The sequence below is a fragment of the Lonchura striata genome, chromosome 2, assembly GCF_050655825.1.
Source record: "Lonchura striata isolate lonStrDom1 chromosome 2, ASM5065582v1, whole genome shotgun sequence".
Classification (NCBI taxonomy): Eukaryota; Metazoa; Chordata; class Aves; order Passeriformes; family Estrildidae; genus Lonchura; species Lonchura striata.
In genome coordinates, this window is record NC_140704.1 from 101,135,021 (window position 1) to 101,159,314 (window position 24,294).

The window sequence follows — 24,294 nt, forward strand, 5'->3', positions numbered from 1 at the left end:
TACACGAGTCAGCAAGAGCTATTTCCAGAGTGCTGGCAGACACATCAGTGACATCACCAAACACTCCATTATCACTATAAACGTAAATTGTAAAATAGAACAATGGTTTGGGTTAGAAAGGACCTTAAATATCATCTAATTCCAACCCCACTGCCATGGGCAGGGCACCTACTATAATGGGTTCCTCAAAATCCCATCCAGCCTGTCCTTGAACACTTCCAGGGATGGGACATCCACATCATCTCTGGGCAACCCGTTCCAGTATCTCACCACCCTCACAGTAAATTATTCCATCCTAACATTTTATCTAAAGCCATCATCTTTCAGTTTGAAGTCATTCTCCTTTTTCGGTCACTACAATGCGCTTGCAAAAAGTCCCTCGCTGTCTTTCTAGTGGTCTCCCTTCTGTACCGCGATGAGTAAATCACCCCCTGGCGTAGCTCAAGGCTGTCACTGGTTAGCTGCCTGAGCGGAGCGGCCAGCCCCAGCCAAGCACAGCCCTGGCAGGAAGGGGCAGGCACTGGCAGCTTTACGTCCCTCTGCCCGGCGGGCCGGGCGCTCGCGGCGGGGCGGGAGGCGCGGGGCCTCATGGGAACTGTAGTTCTCCGTTCTCCCGCCGGCGGGCCGTGGCGCGATGAGAACTCCCGGCGTGCTTCGCGCGCGGCGCCGGGCGGCGGGCTCGGGGCCGGAAGCGGGCGGACTACATTTCCCGAGGTGCTCCGCGGGCGCCTGCAGCCGGGCGGGCGGCGGCTCGGCGCGGCGGTTGAATGCGGGCGGGCGGCGCGGCGCGATGGAGCTGTCGGCGCTCGTCAGGAAGCTCGGTAATGGCTCCTCTCCCTCCCGCCGCCTGCGGGGCCGCGGGCAGCGGCGGCGTGCGGCCCGGCGCTGCTCCGCCGGAGCCCGGCCGCTCCTGCCCGGCCTCCGCCGCCCCTCTGCCTGCTGCTCTTCCACCCCGCTCCCCGCGGCGGGCGTGGAGGGGCGGCGGCGCTCCCCTAGGGGGACCTGCTTCCATTCCGTGCTTCCATTCCGTGCTTCCATTCCGTGCTTCCATTCCAAAGGAAATGCCAAAGGCGGCCCCTTCAAGCACGGTGCCTTTCGACTCAGTGGGCTTGGGGAGTTTTTGTTGGGTTGGTGGGTCCGAGGCAGCTTTCCGTACGCACAGCATACTCCGGTAGAGATGCCGGTACCGCGTTAAATTAGTAGAGGCGCATTTGGCACCGGATTCTATCAGTATAACTTTATGTCTCACCGCTTTATAATCGTGCAAACACACTTGATGAGGTTGTTGCTGGTGAGCGCTAATCGTATTTGACTTCCTGGTAGGCGTAATACTGGCAGTTTATAAGCCGGCTTTTTTTCACTGCATCTCTGTTTCTTCAAACAAGAAGAAAAGTTCTGTCAAATAATTTTATGGGTTTCTTAATCACTTTATTTTTGGGCAGGTCATGAACTGACAGAGATAAGAGAGCGATCTTTGAAGACTATTCTGTTTAAACTAGACCACAATTTGATTTCCTATGCTGATCTGGTCCATGAAAAAGCACTTTTTCGTAACCTTTTGGAGTGGTTCAATTTCCCAGTCGTGCCAATAAAAGAGGAAGTGTTAAATTTTGTGAACAGTTTGATCAAGGTATGACATACTAACATTAATTTATTTTTAAACTGTGTGTTTTTAGAATGCTGAAGCTAAATAAAGCTGGATATTAATTTACTTTGTATCTCCATGTAACGAGATTTTTAGACTGTTTACAAAGACAGGAATAATAAAGTCACTGTGTGTAGAGCAAAGTTAAAACAATTTCAGCGACTTAAATGGGTCAGAGAGATAGCTGAGAAAAATAATTTTTTCTGGGTTTCTGCTTTAGTTTCTCAGCTTCTTCAGTTTCTCATCTAGTACTTCATTTTCAACTTGGAGCATGATTTGCAGCTAAGCATTTGCATTGTTCCTGGAAAGTAAAGATTTGAACATAGTTGCAACTAATTGAGAAAATGTTACAGCTCAGATTTTTACATTCTTGTGTTGTAATAACAAAACTGCAACTATGCAGAGTTAAAAAAGGCATCCTTGGTACTGACAGATGGATGTCATGGTTTAACCCCAGTCAGCAGCCCCCACATAGCCACTTGCTCACACCCCACCCAGTGGCACTGAGGAGAGAATGGGATTGGTAAAAGGGAGAAAACTTGTGAGTTGAGACAAAGGTGGTTTCATAGGAAAAGCAGAAGCTGCATGCACAAGCAAAGCATAACAAAAGATTGATTCACCACTTCTCATGGGCAGGCAGGTATTCAGCCATCTCTGGGAGAGCATGGTACCCTCATGCTTAATAGTGACTTGAGAAGATAAATACCATTACTCCAAATGTCCACCCTTCTTCATTTCACACCCTTTATAGACTGAGCATGCTTTTGGAACTAGCTGATTTTTAAGGTTGCTTCCAACCCAGGCCTTTTTGTGATTCTGTGATGTGGAACATCCCTCTGGGCACTTGGGGTCACCTGTCCTGGCTGTGTCTCCTCCCAAACTCCCCTGTACTCTCAGATCTCTTGCCAGGACAGCAGAAGAGCCTTTGGTTCTTTATAAGCCCTGCTTAGCAGTAACAAAAATAACTCTTTATTATCAATCCTGTGTTCAGCACAAGAACAAAACACATCCCTATGCAAGCCACTGGGAAGAAAATGAACTCTACCTCAGCACAATGGTCTAAACAAATATAGGCAAAATATAACTTAAGAATTTCAATTATTTTCTTTCTTCTCCCTGCTGTTCTCTATTTCTTGCCCCTCTCCAGAGACCTTAAGACTATTCAAACTAACTTTGTCAGTTATTTGTCTTAATGTAGCATCCACCTGCTGCCCAGAAAATGGTTGGAATTGGTGCAGTTGAATTCTTCTCTCAGCTTCGCTCCGATGTGGATCCAAATTTGCAGGCCATAATTGATGGGATTGTGGATAGACTGTTCTTTCTTTCTTCTGAACTCCCTTCTAGTCCTTCAGTATGTTATCAAGCTCAGTCTCAGCCTTCAGTAGATCAGCCAGGTAAATTACCTGTTTTGAACTGTAATTTATTTTATATCAAAATAAAGCAAACAAAAAGGCTATGCGAAGCTAATGTTTTCTGGCATAGTAGGTGAATTATTCCTGAGAGGTCAGGGAAGTGTGTACTAATCAGATTCTGCCAGAGAGAGTGTAATCTTAGCTAAATCACCTGGCGGCATTCCTGTAATGGAATTCCATATCCATTTCCTCAGTGTATAATATCTGTTTTCTATAATGTACAAAGAGCATGACACAACTTTCAAGGACAGCTTTATGGCAGCAAGTGTGTAGCAATTTCAAATAAATCTGTAATTTAGCTAGTATGCTTTGCTGCTGTTCTTTGTATAGTAGGTTCTAGCTTGGAAAGCAATTCAAATCCTATGAGGAAGAAAAAGAAAAAAACAATAACTGATCCTAACAGAATGATTTTTGAAGCTACAGTAGCTGTATGCTCTATGTACTTAGTATTGGATGAGCATTTGTCATAGAAGAATATATAAACTTTCTTTAAAATGTCACATTATGTGTGAAGTGCTATTGCTTGCATCTGTTACCTAGCTCATTATCTGTCTGTTACAATGATTTATATTTCCTCCTAGATGTAGTCTAACCCATTTGGTTCTTCTCTTCTGCCTTAAAAATTTTGGAACAGAGTTTGGAGGAGAAAATTATGTATCATATTGCATTAACTCATGCTTATTGTGGGAAAGACAGTGCTGTTACACAGTCCGTGTAGCAGTAATGACCACACCTCTGTCATTCATACTGTTCAGTCACAGAGATAAAAGTAATTTTTTGGTGGTTTCTGCCACCTCTGTAATGACTTGAGATATAGTTCACTAGAACTATATGCCTGGTGATTAATTTTTAATATTTTTTCCTTTCTATGCCCACACAAGGGTGCATTTTTACTTAATGTTTCTACTATATGGAGAAGAATAGTCCTCTACATGTGCATTCTTAAATTATGTATTTCTGAAACTAGTCAGTTGAAGTTATTTATACTGTAAATTGTATGCATGTGTGGATGGAATAATCCTAATACTTCCTAGCAGGAGTGTTGTATTTTTCTGTCTGTTTCAACTTCAGTCATGGGAAAAAATTACTGTAAACTAATAAACTGGCATTATCATTTGATATCATTATAATTTGATTCTTTGAACTCAATTATTATGGTCTGGAGAAACTGCTTTTAGTGATAACATTTCTTGTGGTTTTTTTATACAGTTTGCATATGAATGACATGGGGCAAAATACATTTATACAGGAGGGCAACTTTCTAGGTGACCTAAGAAGATATCAGTTTGGTAGAAAAAAGTTTCAAGTAATTAATGTATAAAATTAATTTTATTACTACAGAGGTAGATTAAAGGAAAGTAATTTATTTGGCTGCCAGTCTTCCATCAGGCAATACATTTTGTGTAATTGTTTTTGCTATTGTTTGTATGGTATGCTAGTTAGTGTAAAAAATGGAGAGAATTCTTTACAGTTGCAGAATATTATTATAAAAAAATAAGCATTGACATACTCTTTTTGCATCCATTTTTCTGATCCTCTGAGACTATTTTAACCTATTAAGGAAACTGATTTAAACTCAAGGGCAAGAGACAAATAGTTAAGGAAAAGCATGAAAATAAATAGAGCATTTTTTGTGCATGTGCATTTTTTTAAACCTACCCCTTTTTTTTCCTTTTAGTTCTGCCTCAAGAGGAATTATTCACTGGATATTTTTGTCAAAGTAGAAGTCATCTGCCGCAGTTAGAAATATCTCCCAAAAGAACAGTTGGTATGTGTAGTTATAAAGGAATATGTTAATTACAGAAAGAGCTTAGAGTTGTAATTTAGATGGAATTCCATTACAAATGTGGATAGCAAAATAGGCTCTTCTTTTCCCTTTTGTTATTCTGTGAAATTTGACACCACATAAGCTACAATTATAATGCTAATAAAAGTGACATTCATCTTAATAGATATTTCCCTTTTCTAGTAAATAGTGTAGCTCTTTGGAATATCTAAAGTACAAAAGAAAGTACTGCAATTTAAAAAATCATTTAAATTGCCACTGTTTTCCAGATGATCTGTGTTTTGTTATCAGAAGTGGCTTAAAGGATTAAGAACCTTTTATTTCAACAAAACTTAGTCGGAAGTACATTTCTACTTTTTAGAAAACTGGTGTAAGTGCTAGAGGAATCTTTGCTTCATATTTAAATGAAAACCAGTGTTATGCTTTGATTTTTCTTGTCAAATGATGTGAAGTGTTTTGCTGGCAACCACAGGTCAATAGTATTTTTGCAGGTTTTTGCCTGTACTAGTATACCAGTAGCAGTTCACAGGAGAGTGCCTTACTTATAGTACAGTATGGTGCTGAGATCTAGACTTTAAAATATGACTTTGCCGTTACTGTAGGTAAATCACCATTTGAGTTTTTAATAATGTATCAACTATCTTAGGAATTACAAAATAATTATTACAAACTTTTAAGTTAGAAATGGCTTTAAAGTTATTTTCATGACAAAGTTATTATGTGTCATAATTTTGTAAGAACAATAATTTCTACTGCTTGAAAAGTAAAACTGTGAGGTCAATTTTCCATTTTTAGAGATTATGCTAATGGATAAAATAATCCTCTGTAGCAGATAGAAATTATAATTTGATTGAAAGCATGATGTGACAGATTGAGTATTCTTCCACTAATGCTGTGTTTGTTATTTGGTAAAGCTTTCTTCAATAAATATATTTCATATGACCTTAGTGATGTTTTGGTATTTCTGAAAACTCAAAGCATTTGAGTTTGTGCAAGCCTATATTTACTTGAAAAAGTTCTGTATAAAATAGTATATTGTTTATAAGTTTTTTACTTTGCCTTGGATGTATACAATATAAAATTTCTATAAATTATATTTCAAGACATCCGCTCTATTTTTTTTTTTGCAGTGAAATGCTTAAAATTTTCCACCTTTCCTTGGCTAACTCTGACTTCAACAGATAGACATGTTCTTTCATCAAATGAAAGGTGCAGTAATAGAAACATTACAATTTCCTTGTAGTTTTTCTTTTTTGGGAAGGTTGGCTGTAAATTTCTGTCCTGCATCATGTGATTGTTCTTGTAAATAACGCAGTGAGCTACCTTTGATAAATGAACTGGGCTAAAACTGGGCATTGTCACTCTCCATTTTTTGTGTTTAAATCAGAGTGTCTTTGGGTCTTTTGTTCATGACACTTCAGTGTGTAATTACGAATTTCTTAAGTGGATCAAAGATTTCTTTCAGTTAATAAATAAAAGCTGAATAAAAGGTGAAATAAAATCACTATTTACTTTACCTCCATAACCAGTTGGTAGGAAAATCCCTACTTTCAGCAGTAGCTTTAGGCCAATAAGTTTAGGTACTGGGCCTTAACTGGGCATTGAGTCATTCCAACTGTCTTTCTGCAGTGACTTTTTTTTTTTCTTTAACTTAGGAAAAGTGTTTGAAGTGCCCCAAGGGAGAGTTCTGTAGTTGGGATTCCTTATGAGTTGTCTGATAAATTTCTAGCATAGTTTTTTTTTTGTGTGTGAGCCTGTTTAATATTTAATTTCCTTTATAACAGAATATAGAAGAGGAACACAGATTTGTAACTGGACATATTTGATTTTTTTTACCATGGTTTCAGAAACAGTGGTTTCTGAATTATTTTTATGGAATTTCCCACTTATGTAATGCAAATTCTTTTAAGTTATACATGAACCTTAGTAGTGAAAGAAACTTTCTTAATGATATGAGTTATATTACTTGCTATATACCACTAGCTTCACCGGGAATTTCCATTAGTTCTTATTTTAATTTCAAATTCAGAATCAATAAAGTTACTTCTCTTTTTGTAACCAAATTTTACTTGTGGGAATTGAGTTTGTTATTGTATATAGGATTAATATAGCTAAGGAATAATTAAACTGAAAAAAATTATATGGCAATGGAATTACAGAGATTTTTTTTCTTTAGATTCTTCAGTGTTGTGATTATAACTTTCTTGTAAAGACTTGCTCAGGCTAATAATTACTGATTAGTTTTCTTTCCATTTCAATACATATTTAAATATGAACTTTTAGCTCTTTGAGAAGTAACAACCAAAGTTTAATATGGAGTACATGTGAGCTTCTTCAGGATGTGATTATGCAAGATTTTCCTGCAGAGATCTTCCTTCAAAGGCCAAAGATTGTACAGGCAAGAATTCACTTAAAGTTTTTATTGGTATAAGCTTTGCCAAGAAGGAATTTATGCAAATGATTCAATTTGTTTTTAAACAAAATAGTTAAACAGAAGTACCTTCATGCTAACTCCAGGTGCATAGGAAAGGGGACATTGTCTATATATTACAGTTTTAAAGTTTTTTGCTTGTAACAATGTATATTGCTAATCACTAATGAATTGTTTTCTGAAATAATACTTTGTTCCTTCTGAATAAGATAAATTTGTGTGACTGTTGTCTGCACACCCTCTAATGGGCTCCCATAATGAAGTGGTGACTTTATTGGAAATATAATGTGAAACTTGGCTTATTCCTTATGCCTGGTGGTCTTGTATTCAGCGATGAAACAGTACTTGAGCCTATTTATTCTTTGCTGTGATTTTGAAAAACACTTGGAAACATTTTTTAACTATATTTAGTGTAAGATTTGTTGGCATGGTTGTTCATGTTGATGATTAATGTTCAGGTCTTGATGTTGGTGGTTTTGTCTTTGCAGAGCCTTTTGTCTCTTCTAAACTTGGCTTTTGGAGGAGATGGGAGGCACCAGTTGGCTTTGCAGGCTGTGTCTTGCTTGCAACAGCTTTGCATCTTTTTGAGAAGTAGGCTTAACTTCCATAGAGATCCAAGTTTTTCTTCCTCAGAGCAAGGTAAGTATTTTTAAGTATTTGAGATATTGTTGTTTTTACTACAGATAAGATTGTCTAAAACAACAGAAAAAAATCAGAACCTTATAGCAAATGTAATCTTGTGAAATTGTTTTAGTGTTCAGTGCTATTAATATTAATTAAAAAACTTTCAGTACTTGGATTGTTTTAAAGTACTTATTCAGTTTTACTTTCCTGTGATTCCCCATTTATCAACTTCTCCCAGTATCCAATTATTTGTATGTCAGCAGGGGAGGGATTTTTAAAAAAAAACTAAATTAAATCTGTAAAATAAAAGTGGGCAAAGTTTCAGAAAAGCTTTCAAGCTATTAGTATTTAACAATGTAGTTACTAATTTAATGAGCTATGTGAACTTTCTTTTTTATGCTGATGGCTAAAAGTAGTTTAATCATTGTTTTGAATTTTGCAGTCATGAGGGCTGCTTCACAATGTTATTAATACTTAAAAGTTGTAGCTTTAATGGTGTAGATTACTTTTAATGGTCTTCTTGTTTCCATTTTGTCATCTGAATTGAGTCAAAGCTTTGTTTCTATAAATTGGCAGTCTGGTTTTCTTCATAAGATTGCCCCTATATTTGGCGTCTTAATAAATGGTACTGACTGGCTGCTAATTCAGTTATAACATCAACAAGTCCAATAGCTACACTATGTTTCTATTATTGAAATTCAAGATTTATGATTCAGCTGGACTCTTCAGTGGTGTTTGCCTTGGAATTTGGTTTCAAAATCTTCTACTTGCCAGTGATCAGTTGTTCTAGGTCATTGGTATTTATGTGGCATTTTTTTCTATATCCTACCTTAGTTACTTTTACTAAGTTTACTAGGTAGAATCTTTCAGACAAAGGGATACTTCTAAGGGAAAATATGTTCTTTGTGTTACATAAAGGCACAGCTTCCCAGAATTCATCTATATCTTACTGTCAAGAAGCAAGAGGTGCTCCTCATTCTCAGAATCCATCACCTGGAAGCAGTAGTCCTCGGCCCTCTGTTATTGGCCGGACAGTTCAGCGTCCTAGAGGAGATGGTCAAGATTGGGATGCAGTATCTTCCAGGTGAATGAAACAGGAAACAACTTACACTTCAGTTAAAAATATTTTAATATAGGATTATATTATCAGCTTCTTGTCAGTGTGTGGATTGATGCAATGGTTTTGGTAACTTGTGAAGAATTAAACCTTTCTTGAAGTGGTGTTCAGAATACATAAAAACATTTTGTACCCAACCACCATTTTAAACAAAGTCTCTTCCTATCAGCTGTTATTGCTTATGCATGTATTTGTAAGACAGAAAAGCATTTTTTCAGTCTATTGCTGGAAAGTCAGGGATTTTTCTTTTTTTCAGCAGATGACCTCATAAGTTCTTTTAAGTGGAATGGCCGTCCTGTAGGTAACAGTATTGTCAAAAATGCTATGCTGTATAAAGATTTCTGTTGAAGTCTTTAAAATTTGTTGTTAAATGTGACAACAAATTTCAGTTCTATAATAAGTAAATATTTGACTCTTATATGAAATTATAAATTATCTGTATACCCTCAAGATGTAGAAGTCTTTGTGTGTGGTTTTGTTGCTCGTCTTGGCCCAACTTAAAGACTTCAAGCTGCTGTTCAAATACCAATGTCTTCTAGTATGTGGGATTTTAAAAGTCTTTGTAAATCTGTGTGCTTGTTGGTAGTTCATTTCAGTCTCTGTGATGTATGGGCTTAGTGTCTGAGTACCTCTTAGGTATTCAAATATACTATGATGAGAATAGCTCAGTTATAAATACATCTTGACAGTCATATTAAAAAGTTATTTTTATTGAAGTCTAATATATTAATTTTTATCATGTAACTAATATGGCACTGTCGATGAATTCCAGACTTTATGCTGGGCGTTTCCCAAAGCTGAACAGTTAACAGTTTAATAGCAGCTGGTGTATATTGTGCAAGAGAGTGATGGCCTGGCAGTCAGTCTAGAAATAAAAGCTGCATAAGAATAAGTACCAGTTCAGTCAGTGGTGACTTCTAGATTCACATGGGGTTATTTTATGAGCTGTTTATGACTGCACACCTTTATATTCTTGCATCCTGTGTGCTGCAGTAGACCTGCTCACTGCCCACGAATGTAATTTCTTCCAAAAATATAATTTAGCCCAGAGTTAACATAAAGAACAATATGATGTTGAATAGAATATATGATAGAGGTGAATGACAGTAGTGTTGCTCTGACATTTCTGATTTTGATAAGGAAGAGCTACTTTTAGTGAATCTTGTCTTTTTCTACATAATTGTAATGTAAATTTGTTTATCGTCATTTAGTTGTTATTCTATATGTAACTCATATTTTCCTTCTTCTTTAATCTTGAGACTCTTCAATCTATCTGTTTGTCTGTTTCAAATTCTGCCTGGAAACTTAACCTTTCCTCTTCTGAACTGTTTTTGTGATTGATACCTCTCCTTACTTTTCCTCTGGTAAGTGCAGCCAAACCCAAACTACACATTGGTGAAGTCTTCTATTTTGCTTGTAGTTTTTTGTTGACTTCTCAGTCAGTTGGCATTTAACTTCTTATAGACATCTTTTACATTTAGTTAGACAATAGAATGTAACAGTCATGCCACCATTCAGTTTCTTCAGCTTTTTTAATAATAAAAAAGGGAACCAACCAAAACCCAGTTGTAAGTCATACAGGTTTTTAAAGGAAATAAAAATTGCTAAACATTGTTTGGGATAAGAAAACTTGAAAAATATGTCCTGATTTTTATTAATTATAATGTTGATAGTGGAATTAGATTATTGTTGAAAATTAATACAGTTATGAACTATATATTGTTCATAATATATGATCCATATATACTATATTTAATGATATATTCATATAGATAGAATATTTCATAATTTTAAAATCTCTATAATTTAATAGCATTCCGTATACTTTGTAGTATATACTTGATTACATTTAAGGCTTTGTTGGACGAGGAAATATTTCCTGTTTTACAGTAGATAAGGTGGTCCTAAGGAGTAAACAAAACTCATACTTCTTAATTTTCCTTCTAAGGATTCTTGTGGCTAGCTATATAGAATGGTCTTAATATAGTAAGTATAATTCAGTCTGGAATTTGATTTAGTAAGTTGTATTGCTTCAAGAAACTGATAGATTTTGTTCATCAAAAAAAAAAAAGAATTTCAAATAAACAGATATTTCTCATGCAATATTGTGTTTGTTGCATGTGTATTTCTTCCAGTGCACAGTGCTAAGTGATTTTGAAGATGATTGCCAAAACATTAGGCATTCACTTGTGATGCTACCTGTTCTGACATCCAAGAAAAACAATGAAATAAAATCTCCCTCTTTTTGCAACACTGGTAGATAGCAGAGAAAGTTTGGGATGGGAGGAAAGAGGCAGGAGTAATGAAAATACTTAATGCTGTTTTTAACATCTGTATATAACATGTTTTCTCTTTGCAAGAGTTAATTATGTTTCTTTTTTTTTAAATTTTTGTTTACTTTTTGTTTTAAGTGGAAACAGTACTCAAGCAAATGCAAACTCCAGAATCTCTCTGCATTCCCCATTTGATGTAGGACATATTGACCTACCAGATATTGAAAATGAGGACACTTTGGAATTACAGATGAAGCAGCTTAGCCTTCCTCAGTTCTGTGTTTCCATCCTGGAAAATGCAATACCTCTTCTAAGAACAGGTAAGAAATTTTTGAGTTAAGTATTTAACTTGCATATCTTTCCCATACAAGATACTCTTAAGAAGTTGGTCAATGAGGTGACTACCTCAAATAATTAAGGCACAGATGGCTACTGATGTACTATAGCTAGGTGCAAAAGATCTTTTCTAGGGACTTTGTTCAGGTCACAAAGCTTGAAACTTTTGATTGATTTCCAGAGTTGCTGCAGAAGTTTAAGTGTTTTTTACTGACAGTGGCAAGAAGTCAGTGTATGGTGGAAAGATGGTGTGTCAGGATACAATGTCATTCAGGATGATGGAAAGATAACCTCCCTTAACCAAAGGCGTTCTCCAAAGGATCAGTTTGAGCATAGAGTTTATAGAGTTTTCCCTCCTGTTCAAGAAATAATAAACAAAAATTCTGGTGAAAGGCTTGTTTTTTTCTTAAAAATACAGTAACAAATGGTTTAAGAAACATAAGTAATGATAGTCTAATTGCAAATTTTAATTTATAGAGGTTCTAAACTGCAAAGCCCTTTTGCAGGACAATATTTTTGCTCCGAGGTTGTCTAAAATGGTATTTAGCTGTAAAATGTAATTTAATTCAAAACAGGTATTGATAAATGTGGTCAGGGTTTCCAATATGGAAATGTGTATCTATCTATGACTAGGATAGTAAAAGTTAGAGGCTTCAACTTATAAAATTTCTATGAAATGTGTATGAAAATGATTCAGTTCTTTTTGTTTTGTTATAAACCAACTAAAATGAATTAAAGTTTTGTTTTTTCCTTTCATAATAGTGGTATTTAAATATTAATTAGTCACAAGTGTATTCATGGCTTCTAGTATCTTTTATTTATAATGTAAAACTGCAGAAAATGTATTTTCTATCTTTTCCATTTCTGGCGCCTGTCACTGCAAATCTGCAGAGTTAAAAGACAATTTTTCTACATTTCAAGGCTCTTTCTTTCAATCTTATCACAGAACTAAAATAGTTTTACTTTCTGGAAAGGTGGACCTGTCTTTATCTTCCCCTTAGGTTTTTTACACTTGTTAAACTCTCTTTGGTGATATTTCTTCTTTCTTCCACTGTGCTGTAATGAGACACAGATTGTAAATAAACTAATTTTTTTATCCTGTTCCTGTTGATCTGAAAGCCTGTGATCTGAAGGCGCACTGTGAGACAGTGTGATATTGTGAGACAGTAACACACACTTTCTCATGTGGTTATATTTTGGGTTGTTATCTTAAGTAAAATTAACAGGCATTTTTATGAACATTATTATCAGTTTATATGGTATAGCTTTAATTTATATGATTAAAATATAGATGTTTAATATTGGGTAAAGGAAAAAACAGGAAGCTTATTGTAAAATTTGCTGCTTTTTATTTTGCAATATGATGTGTATTTTAGTTAAGCTTAAATTCTGTTCCTTGTGGAAATGTTAATTGGAATTTTTCTTCCTTTGTGCTGACCTGCCTTGTGAGTAAAGTCATTGCAGAAATCAGTAGTAGTGTGGGCTTGTTTTGGTTTTGTGGGGGTTGTTTTGTGGTTTATTTTTGCTTCTTTTTTTGTTAAAAGGAGAGATTTATTACATTAAATTGACCTAAAATCAATGGAAAACAGAACTTCTGTGAGATGAGTAAAACCAAGCTTTCATAAAGGTCTTGTGCCTGTAATTTCTCACCCAAAGCAGATCACTGAAGCTACAAGTTGCAGAAGCTGTGGTCATTATAAGTACATATCTAGTCATGTACAGAGATAATTTTTTTACTCAAGTGTCAACAAGGCTTCTGCAGTGTGTAAAATTTACAATAGATAGAAAAATCCATAAAGAAATTAATGTTTAATTATAACAAACAAGTTAAGTAGAGCTTTATCTTTTTTAAACAGATTTTGTTTTGAGGATTTTGAAGGATGCAGAATTTTAATATTACTTAAAAGATACAATGAAAATTCAATGGTGTTATGTGAAATCCATCTATGATTTTAAATAGAAACATACCATCAACAAGTAACTAAGCCAACAGTTGCACTACATTGATTATTTAAGGGAAACTGTCACCGTATGGTTCCTTAAGATGTCAGACAGTTTTGGCATCTTCACTTGTGTGAGGTTGAAAATATTTGGTCTAGCTCCAGATATTCTGCCTTGTTCTTCGTATAACCTTCTAACTCTTCTGTTTTCTCATTATCTGGGGACATCAGGAGGAGGTTTATATTTGTAGTAAATGTAGGCCTAAGCTCAGGCCAAGTTTCTTTGTGGCCACATATTCAAGCTTAAAATTATACAGAGGATAAAAGTTACTAATGGACCAGCTTAGCCTTGTTATTAAGATATGCTCAGAAGAAGAAATTAAAATTAATAAATCCGAGCCTACAAGCAAAGAGGAAACTGTTACAGAGAATTGTGCAAATCGCTTTAGTGGGTATTCATCTCTTTGTCTTTTAAAAGATCTCAAACAAAATAATCTGTGAAGAAAGGCACTCCTATACCAAAAATGCAGATCAGTGTGAGTAGGTAATATGCACAGAAGATTTTTAACACTGTTGTCAGAATGGGGGGAATTATTGACTTTATTATGAACTTTAAAAAAGTTCAGTAATCAGATTTCCAACTGTAGTAAAATTCATTATTATTTTCTTAAATAATTTTGCGATAGGTTCTAAGGAAATTCAGATATTTTCTAAGTATACAATTGCTTTAATCTGTTGTGACTTTGGCTGGTTGTTGTCTTCTCTGATGCAGAACTACTAGTGGTTGAGGACAATTAGCATTAGTTTTGTAGAAGCATATAGGAAAATTAAAATACCAGAATTTCAAGTGAGGTATAATCTCTTGTTTACAGTGGTGTCTTCTGAATATCGAAACATAGTATTTTGTCTGTATTTGAATTTATCCTCTCATTTGTAGGCAGCAGGAGAATGACAATGGAAGTTCTTGAATTGCTTGTTGAAGACATGTCTCTTATTGGTGATGCTATTTCTGAAAATGTTTGGGAAGATGACAGCCTTTTTGCATTGGAATTGGTAAGATTCTTCAGGTTTTGATAGCCATATTTGTCTCCTTTGATAAGCTTCTGACATTTTGTGCGGCGATGCGTATATCTAAGCTTCTGCTGAGCTGTGTGTTTGAAAATTTTAAGTAGTTTATTACTAGATGGCACTTTTTAAAATATAAGTTCTTTTACCAGACATTACTTGGAGTTTTACTTCAAGAAAATAAGCAGCCACTGAGAGAAACATATGTAGGGAGGGGAAGCTGAGGGAAAAGCACTGACTACAAATGTTGGACACCAATTTGATATACATAACAACTTTCCCTTTCTTTACTCTTTATAAACTATCTGTTTAAAATTAGGGAAATAACTGCTCATATCCAGGACTGCAGTTTTAAGATACATGCTATCCATTTCCTCACAGGGACTGTAGATCCCTGCACAAATTCAGATATCCTAACAATGTTGCTTAGCTGGGAAAGAAAGGAGGGGCCTTTTTGGCCCAGCAGGGATTCAAAGCATTAAGGTGCTGTTGACTAAATATTTTAAATTGCTGAGCACAGTTGAAAGTTGTGTACATGAATGATGAAATTAGTGAAAAACAGATGAAATTATGACTTGCTCTTTTGAAGACAAGTGAAGGCTGAAGCATAAACTGGCATGGTCAGACCTGTAACAGATATATCAGAGTTGCAGACTGAAACTTGTTTCAAGATTTGAATTAAATGTACTCTTACATGCACTTGATTCGAGTTGGAATTTGTGAAAATACCACTGAATATGAAACAATAACAGCTGCAATATTAATTACTGCTTTAGGCTTTCCTATTCTCTATTTTATAAATATTAATATTTATATTCATAGGATGTATTAGTGAATGAGAATGTTTTCTTTTAATTTAATCTACCAATCTGTGAAAATCTATTATAATTGATCAACATCACATCAGTACTGAAAATTCCTTGCAGAGCACTTAATCTCCGAAGTTTAATATCTCTTCATCTAGTTGTTTTATGATCTGAATCTTTCATTGCTTATAAATCTGTTGTACTACTGTAGAATATATCGTGTATACCATACTGATTATTATTAGTAGGATAATGTTTGTTTCCAGGCTACTAATAAACAAACCTCTGCAAATAAGGTGGGTAATGGTATGCAGTTGTATTGATTTTTTTTTTAAATAGGGTAGAGAAAGAAAGAAGTTTTGCTATTTCCTTTGAGAATCAATAGGGATAAAAAACTCTTTGATATTTTCAAAGTAATTGTGAACTGGTTTTATTTCTTTTTTTTTTTGATTTTAAGGTAAAGCTTTATTAGTGGGTTCAAATCAGGACTTAATATTTCCTTATTAAGACTGAACTTCAAAACAGATAAAATTTCAGAAGTTCAGAATTGTAGTGAGCAGAAATTAAAATGGTGGAGGGAGAGAGAAAAGTGGGGGAGGAAAGGGGAAGGAGCGACCAGGAATGGGTAGTTATTGAACAAAGTATTCAGAACTGATGGTGAAAGTAGACTGAGGTCTAGGACTAGTTCATAGGTGACAAACACATTGCTATTTATTTGGCAGCATTTATGCAATTTTAGCTTATGTGGCATAATTGTGCTAATGATACTGCAGGTGCTGTGTAAACACTGTAAATAGATAGTGATGTTTCATTTTTTTCTAATTATTGTATTTTTGATTTTGTTTTCAGAAAGACAAATTGCTTCTGGTCTTGGGTTTGCTTGGAGAAACTATATTATATCACAAAAGCAATATAAGTGCAGAACAGCCCAAGGTGATGCTGGTGCATCACAGAATGACATTTATTAGCATTTCACTCTTCACTGTTAGATTGCTCCAAGTACTTCTCCCTGTAGAAAAGGTATGTCAACAGTAATTATGAGTGGTTGTCTCTTGGTTTTGCATTTTAAGAGGGCAGTAAGAGATACCTTCCTCAGGGGTGAATACTGAGAAAATAGCTCCTTGCACAGAGAAATTAATCTGATTTGCACTGGTGATGTATGATCACAGATGGCAACTTTGTCTATTCTTCAGTTACCAGTGTATTCTTCAGATTACAATTCTTAAAGAAAAAGCTCTTTTTAATACAGTTTTTAAAATAGTTTTTGAAATTCAGTGTTCTTTTTCCTCCTGTAATGCTTTTTTCTGATATGATGTATGGTTTGTAAGGCTCTGCTGCCCCCTGCTAGTTTTTAGTATGCATGCAAGTGAGAGTAGATTTACATAACATGTAAAATCATCACTCTTATTCTGATGGAATGTTATAATCAACTATATTTTGTAAATTGGAGTGATTTTAATAGTTGTTTCCTTCCAGTGCTCTTTTAAAATTCTGTTGTAGCTCTTGGGGTTGGGATTTTTAAAAAATCGTTTATATTTGTTTTTTAGAGTTTAGAGGGTTTTTTTTGTTGTTGTTGTTTATTTCAGCTGGGAAGGTCTGATGAAGTTTTTGTGTGATGGAAAGTCTGAGATATGTAAACCTGAACTGGTTTTAATTTTTTGGATCAGTTTTTAGTGGAAGGTAGATTTTCCTAGACATTAGTCAATCAGATTAGAAGATTGATTTTCAGTTACAGGCTTTTTGTCAGAAATATTAAGTCTTGTACCTGAAAATAAGTGTAGGTGTACCAATCTAATGACTTTTCATAATTTTTGTCTTTTATGCAAAGTTTCCATTCTGTGTATAACAGTTGGAGCAAAGTTACTGTGTTTGAGGTCAAAATTTAAGTTGAAAGAATGTACACTTGAAATTAAAAATAAAATAAAAAACCATCAAAACAACAAGAAAAATCTCAGTCCTTAGTTTGCAATATGACCATGTGGAATTGTAGACAGCTTTTTTGACTACAGAAATAATTGTGCTTTGTGTATTCTCTGCCATCTCGTGGTCAGACAGTGAATTGACCACTCCGGCCAGCAGTGTGCCATGCCTGGATCATACACAACTTTTGTGACTGGTTGCAGGTCTGATATTACGAGTGACATCTAAATAACTATCACTTTTAATGAAGAAAAAATAATTCTTCATGTAATGAAATATGTTTCTCTAAATTTTAAGTAGCAGCAATAATGACTGTATTTGTTGAATGACTGCAAGTGCTGTTGTTGGTTTTACTGTATTTTCAGGCTGTTATTCTGACAGTTGCTTTCTTTTTCAAAGGCGAGTAAAGTTACACAAAAGAGTTTGCTGAATGCTTTGTTCGTTCTCTCACTGGATATGTCATTCTCCTTGGAATACCCAAGCATACATGAATCCATTGCAGCCTATCTGGAGCAGATGAGTACCGAGAACTACAGTATTTATAAGCAAGTTTCAGAAGCTGCATATTCGATTGAATGCACTTCTAACTTTATGGTTGAAGTTCATAAGGAGGTGCGAAAATTTATTATATAAAATATTTCCTGTAGGCAAATTTCTTTCCTCATTTTGTTTTCTCTCTGTTAAAAATTAAAGTCTAACAAGCAAAGGAAGATAGCCAAATATGAGTATTCTGTATGATGCAAGGTGTAGTTAATTTATATTTGTTTTCAGTACTATTAGTCATGGTGTTGGTAAAAAATCTTATCTGAGGTAAAAATCAAAGAAATAAACAGTAGGAAATTGGAAATAGGCACAGGACCTCTTATGGGCAAAGAAAAAAGCAGCAAATACTCTGCTTATTTATACAAACATATACATGTAGATCAATATATATCTTTATAGTACATATTTATATATTCATATAATACACTATTTTATATCTATTAAAATATATAGTGTGAGTGTATGTGTGCTGTTCAGGAGTTAAATATATATTTAGAAAATTTTAAATCCCAAGTACTTTGGCAATTGCAGCTTATATAAACAACTACTAGACTGGCTGAAGTTTGTGTTTCATTTTGTTATGAAGACAACTGCTTTATTAGTTAAGAGATTCTAGCACAGTACTGAAATACTTTTCTCCACTATCCAAATGGATAAGTAATTTTGCACAATACTGATTCCACTGATACTAATATAAATCTAAAACATACAGAATAAGAATATAGTGTTGTCTTAAATCAGAGTTAATCTATCCTTTGTCTAGGCAGGTTCTGAAGTTAATAGAAGCAATACTTTGCTCATAAAATGCTCTTTACAGTGAAATTAACTCCTTCAGATTTAAATGGCTCATGTTTAATATATTCGGTAACCAAATATGATGAAGACATATGTACTTAAAAAACAAATCTAACTTGTTTATTAATAGTGATATGTTAAAAGTTTAATAGTTAAATCTTTTATTATACTCCTCTCACATAAAATGCATATTGATAAAAAAATAGTGATATGAATAGTGTTAAAGTGTTCATGCTGTGAAATATTAGACATACATTATTCCTACTGAGTTTGATAGAAATTTATTTGGACTCAGCAGCTGAAGGGCTTTCAGCTCCCCAGAACAGGTTCTAAATTTTTTTTTGTTGAAATGTATTGGATTAGTTAATAATAAACTTCTCTTTGAAAGAGTGAACAAAAACCTACTTAGTATTCAATTATGATAAATTTGGAAATATTATGCAGTAGTATTGGATACTTTTAATTTTACTAATTTTGTTTCCTTCATTTTACTTCGCAGGGGGACAAGAATCTTTCTGAATTACTAGAATTGGCAGGTCAGGCTTTGAGTAGTCTGCCCTTCCACCTACACTTTCCCTTGCTTCAAGAATGCATTCACATATGCTCAAATATGTGAGTATATTACAATTTAAACTTCTGCTTCAGAAAATGTGATTTTTTTTTTTTTTTTGTGGATAAGGTTTCTCAAATAGGAGCTTCTTTATTCCCTGTTGAAACAATTATTTTCTTTTAGCCATTGAACAGACTGATTTGTGCCATTCTGTGGTGGATTTCTTTAAAACTGAATTTCAGTTGCTAAAAAGTTCATTATATTCTGTGTACAAGCTTTTATGATTTTATGTGTAAAGTATGTGATTTATAAGGAAGCAATCTTAGACATTTTGACTTGTCTTTCAGATTTCTCGAAAATACTTTGCCCTGAGTATATTTGTATAATTTACTTTTATTTCACTTTCGGAAATCCTAAAGGACTTCCTTTATTGTAGATGCTTTATATTACAAAATGGCATCTCATTTATTAAACAGCATATTTTTATTGCTTTTGTGATTTTTCCATGTCTCTAGTTAGAGAACAAGTTACATTATGGTGCCTCGAAAAGTTCTTGAACAACAAAAATTTAATTATATACTGATTCAGAATTTGACTTTAGGGATTTTTTTCAAAGGAGACTGCATTTAAGTGCTGTCCAGTAAGTGTTCTAAATTATTAAAAGTAAAGATGTTTTTCAATGTTCTAATGCTTTTAGAATTTATCATCATGTGGTTGATGTTTCAGGCAATAGGAAATTCAATTTTTTGCCTACTATCAATTCACTTCATGGTAATTAGATGGACTTCAACCTCTATAATGAAAAATTTCTAAAAGCACAGGTGTTTTTTATAATCACATATATGGTCAAAAATGTCTACTGAAGCTCAATAGAATTTTATATTTTCAGTGTTTGTTAGGCTCTTAATTTTGATGAGAGAGTTTTGATAAACTATGGTCTTTGATTACCTACTTATTTAAAAGAATAAAAATATACAAAGATTGATGCTATGATTTTAGCAAATATGTTATCATCTCTGAACTTTTTATTGTTTTCCAGAATGTATGTCATTACAGGAAGTATTTTTCAGAGATTATCCTGAAATTTAGCAAGAAAATTTTTGTAGGCATCCTTAGGTACTGTAAAATACATTGGTTTCATTAACTATTTTTCTTTTTTAGTTGGAAGTCTGACGAGGCCAACTCACTGCTTCAGGTGGAGGGTCAGAAGTTGCTTCTCCATCTATTGTCTCATCCTTTGTTGAATGTAAAGGCTGAAGCCTATCACTGCTGTTTGGAAGTGGTTAAGGTTTGAATTAATGCTTACTTAAGACTCTTGATGTTGCACTCAATAATGCATGTTGTATGATTTTGTCATTAGAGACATTTTTAATACAAATTCTGTTTACTGTGTTATATGCTGAAAAATCAGAATAGGTCTGGGCTTGAAGTTTGCTGTTACATTCTTGTTATTAAATCTACTTGGTTAGGTTAGACTTCAGGTGCTGCACTTAAAAATGATATGTAAAGAACATGTAAATCCTGTTATATACTCCTAATGTTTGTTGTTTTGTTTTCTTTAGGTTTTTTTCCCTATTTTGGAGCTGTGTTGTGTGTGTCTTGGGTTTTTTTACATGGGTATTTTGTCATGGCCTTAGTTTTTTGCAATGATAGTGCAAGGGAAAAAGAGCATGAACTTCCTGAAAGTATGGCTGTACTCTATGCTGGGGATGGCAAAGTCATATTTATTGGGTCATTTTAGGTATTCAGTAATATTGGCTCACAAAATGAAAATAATTTTTGTATTTTGATATAATACTTGATTGAAACTTATAGTTTCTATAATGGACATAATCTGCACCTAGTGTACTTCTCACACAATCCACTAATGTATAAATATGCTGGAGCTAATCTCTCTGAAAAAAAACCCTATCTCCACTGAATGACACTTGTCTAGTTTTGCAAGCTTTTTACCTATGTGTTTTAGGTTTTTCTTATTTTAATGTAATGCCAAACACTGCCTTATTTAAAATACAGGTTTTCAAATTTATTTTCACAATTATTCAAAATAAAACTAAAATTATTTTCTATTTATTAATCCTTAGTAGTAACAGGAGTTTTCAATCAGTGATCCAGACAGATTGTGTTTCTTCAGGGCTGTTGTGTTTAGCTTTCAAAACTAGCCTTCCAAAGTGCATGGAAAAAGTTTTCTACTGCATGACAACTTCAGTCTGTCTATAAAACAAGTTCTGGTAGTGGAGACCAACTTGAATTTTTAAACTAACCAACTTTATTTTTACTGAAGGACTGTCTAGGTATTCATAATATTGCGAAACCCATGCCTTCAATCTCCCAGGGAGTACATTTCCTTCTACACCCTAAAGTGTTGTATGAAATCTGTACATTTGGCCTTCAGGAAGATAAGAATGAGGTACTGTGTTTACTTGCTGCGTTTGTAAGTTGGTGTGCATGCAGAATAGGTGTTGATGTTCTCCATAGTGGTCTAATGCTTACGTGAAGTTTTGACCAAATATGGTTTCTTGCATACAGGAAAGCTATGCAGATAGTAAGGTTGTAGTAAATGGAAGGATCTTTTCTAGACTATAAATTCAGAGACAAGATAATATTACGTGCATAGGATGCTAGTAACTGTAATGAAGACCAGTAAAAAAGGAAATAGGTTTTTTTACTTTTTTCCTGTAATATTCAGCCCTAGTAAAATGTGCCTATGATGAAAAAGTATGTATGGAGCTTCACATTTATTGGAAACATGAACTTTGGAGTCTCAAGTTTTATAAAAGTGGGGTAACCTCTGAAATTGCCAAGGAACAAAAAGACACTTTAAATCTGCAAGTCTTTGTTATAAAATTGTATTTCACCACCGCAAACATCTGTGTTTAAATATAGTTACCAGAGAATTATAGAAGTGTTCTATAATGTTATAGAACAGGACCGAATTTCCATTGGGTTCATTTATATGCATGACTGCTTGACATATGCCCACTAGCTTATAGAGCTAAGTAGGGAGTTGTGAGACGAGAATAAAGTTACTTATGTTCTTTATAACAGCTCCTTTATAGCTGATGTATAACATCCCCACAGTCAGAAAGAACACTGACTAACAAATTTATATATTGTTAGCTTCTCAACTGGAATGAGATTTTTAAAAAAAAATCACAGTTCCATTTTAAATAAACTTTTTTAGATGTCAGCATTTTAAAGAGAGAAAAAAAAAGACTTTGAGAATGTGCTGTATGTTTATGCTTTGAATGTAATTTATCATTTGCTAGGAAAGCATTTATTTGGCTACTCCATTGGATATGTTATTAAAAAGACTGAGTTTTCTGTGTTAGTGGTTGGTCAAGCTAAAGAAATAGGTTTCAATTGATTCTGAATTTAAAAAATCAGAGATAGTGCCTGTTTACAAATTTGTCGCATTTTGTATTCTAACTTATAGTGCATTTTTATTCTATTTGTAAAAAAATAGATAATGAACCTCTTATTGAAGTATTTTTTACTTCATATTACTTCTGCTGTATAACTGCTGCTTAAGTGTTCATAAAGCATCAGTTTAATCTTTTAGGCATGTGACATTGAGAAAAAAATTGACAAGTACCTTGGATTTCAAGGTTAGGCTTGATATTTGCCATATGATTCTGTAAAGCCAGTCTTTCTCTAAAGATAGGCTAGAGTGATATTACTAAAGGCTGTCCTTGTTGCCTGGAGTGTGAGGATTTTTAGCTCTGGCATAAAATGCAGGGTTTTAGCTGCTGAAGGTAGGTGTTTTTGCATTATATAAGGAAGAGTTAATTCTGATAATCTGGGCTTTTTTCCTGTGTTCCCATTGCATTAATAATTTTAGCTTGTAAATACTCTAATATTTTATACAATGTAGATGAGATACTGGATACATTAATGCAGTGTAAATGCTGTATCATCTAGCTTTTTTGGTTTTGATAGAGAACTTCAGATGAATTATACAGCTTGAAATATTTGGCAGCCCTCTTAGTTTGACTCTTTGCCTCAGGAAAGTGAAATAGCCACATAACATGCTTTAAGTCTCTTGTCTTTCTGTATCTTCAGAAGCATATCATAGACTGGGAATAAAATGACCCTGAACGGCAAGGTCAGGAAAGAAAAGAAACAGAATTTCTTTTACCTGCAGGATAGAGGGACCAATAGTTGCAGAAGTTTGAAGTAATTATTTATTTTATTTCATAAAAGACAAACCAGAGTTCTAAGGAGAAAATGATCTTGTGCTGTTTAGGCAGAGCTATTTGTGATTTCTCTTGGAGGCTTTTCTAACAACTTAATATGTAGTTGAACTGACAATTTAATTGTAGCCTTCTGCAGTAACAATATTTTGTCTTTGAGACGTTTTTGTATAACATTCGAATTACAGCATTGACAAACTGACTTAGACACGTTGGTAGCTGCATTAGTATTTCAGTTTTATTGTTGTTGAGCAGGTGAACTCTACAGCCAAGTCCATTCTGATACATCTGTTGCAAGGACGGTTAATGATGGAAGTATTGACTTGGAACAAGTTTACTGAGGCCCTCTGTCCTGTTATTCCTGTTTTACAGGTATTTCTAAGTGCTTTAATATGAATTTGATGTATGCAATCATGTATATCAGGTTAAATAACAGATAGGAGTAGCAGATGGAAAATAGATAAACAGAAGCATACTTACCGATTTGTTCTATCAGATGTCAAATGGAAAAATGTTTTATAAGTGTCCCAATATCACTAAGGTTTGCTAGTACATTGAATTTGTAGACACATTGTAGCCTGGTATTACTTGTGCATGAAATTTGAAATGTTGTAGCACAAATGAACCAGTACTGACTGGGGCTTAAAAGGTTTGAAGATATGAGTGGATAATGCAAGTACAAATTAAGGCATTCATTATTTTTAAAATACGTTAATAATTACTGGAATGTCCCCATGTCTTAAATTTGAAAACTGTAGCTCCTCTGTAGTAATAGTTTTCTGATCAAATACACACTCAAATAATAGCAATCAATCTAAGCTATATTTTTAGTATATTTAGATACTTGGTTTTTAGTGG

The 24,294-nt window shown here is 34.4% G+C and overlaps 1 protein-coding gene across 10 annotated transcripts in view; it reads left to right on the top strand.

Annotated features, from left to right (window-relative positions):
* Nucleotides 1-662: 662 nt before the first annotated feature.
* RTTN (rotatin) overlaps nt 663-24,294 on the top strand; it is a 78,871-nt gene continuing 55,239 nt past the window's right edge. For 6 of the 10 annotated variants that reach the window (XR_014952841.1, XM_031503992.3, XM_085571874.1 and 3 more), the window contains exons 1-16: nt 663-821; nt 1,443-1,630; nt 2,844-3,039; nt 4,736-4,825; nt 5,974-6,052; nt 7,127-7,241; nt 7,763-7,913; nt 8,817-8,982; nt 11,427-11,608; nt 14,502-14,617; nt 16,285-16,455; nt 17,755-17,967; nt 19,193-19,305; nt 20,405-20,531; nt 21,528-21,653; nt 23,692-23,808. Coding sequence is in view for 9 of the 10 variants with exons in the window: in XM_031503992.3 (XP_031359852.3) it covers nt 791-821; nt 1,443-1,630; nt 2,844-3,039; nt 4,736-4,825; nt 5,974-6,052; nt 7,127-7,241; nt 7,763-7,913; nt 8,817-8,982; nt 11,427-11,608; nt 14,502-14,617; nt 16,285-16,455; nt 17,755-17,967; nt 19,193-19,305; nt 20,405-20,531; nt 21,528-21,653; nt 23,692-23,808 (2,181 nt within the window). In the remaining variant the exon portion in view is untranslated. Of the gene's footprint in view, nt 822-1,442; nt 1,631-2,843; nt 3,040-4,735; nt 4,826-5,973; nt 6,053-7,126; nt 7,242-7,762; nt 7,914-8,816; nt 8,983-10,257; nt 10,380-11,426; nt 11,609-14,501; nt 14,618-16,284; nt 16,456-17,754; nt 17,968-19,192; nt 19,306-20,404; nt 20,532-21,527; nt 21,654-23,691; nt 23,809-24,294 lie in introns of those variants that run through there. The other 4 variants (XM_085571876.1, XM_085571877.1, XM_085571878.1 and 1 more) reach the window with 4 other exon arrangements.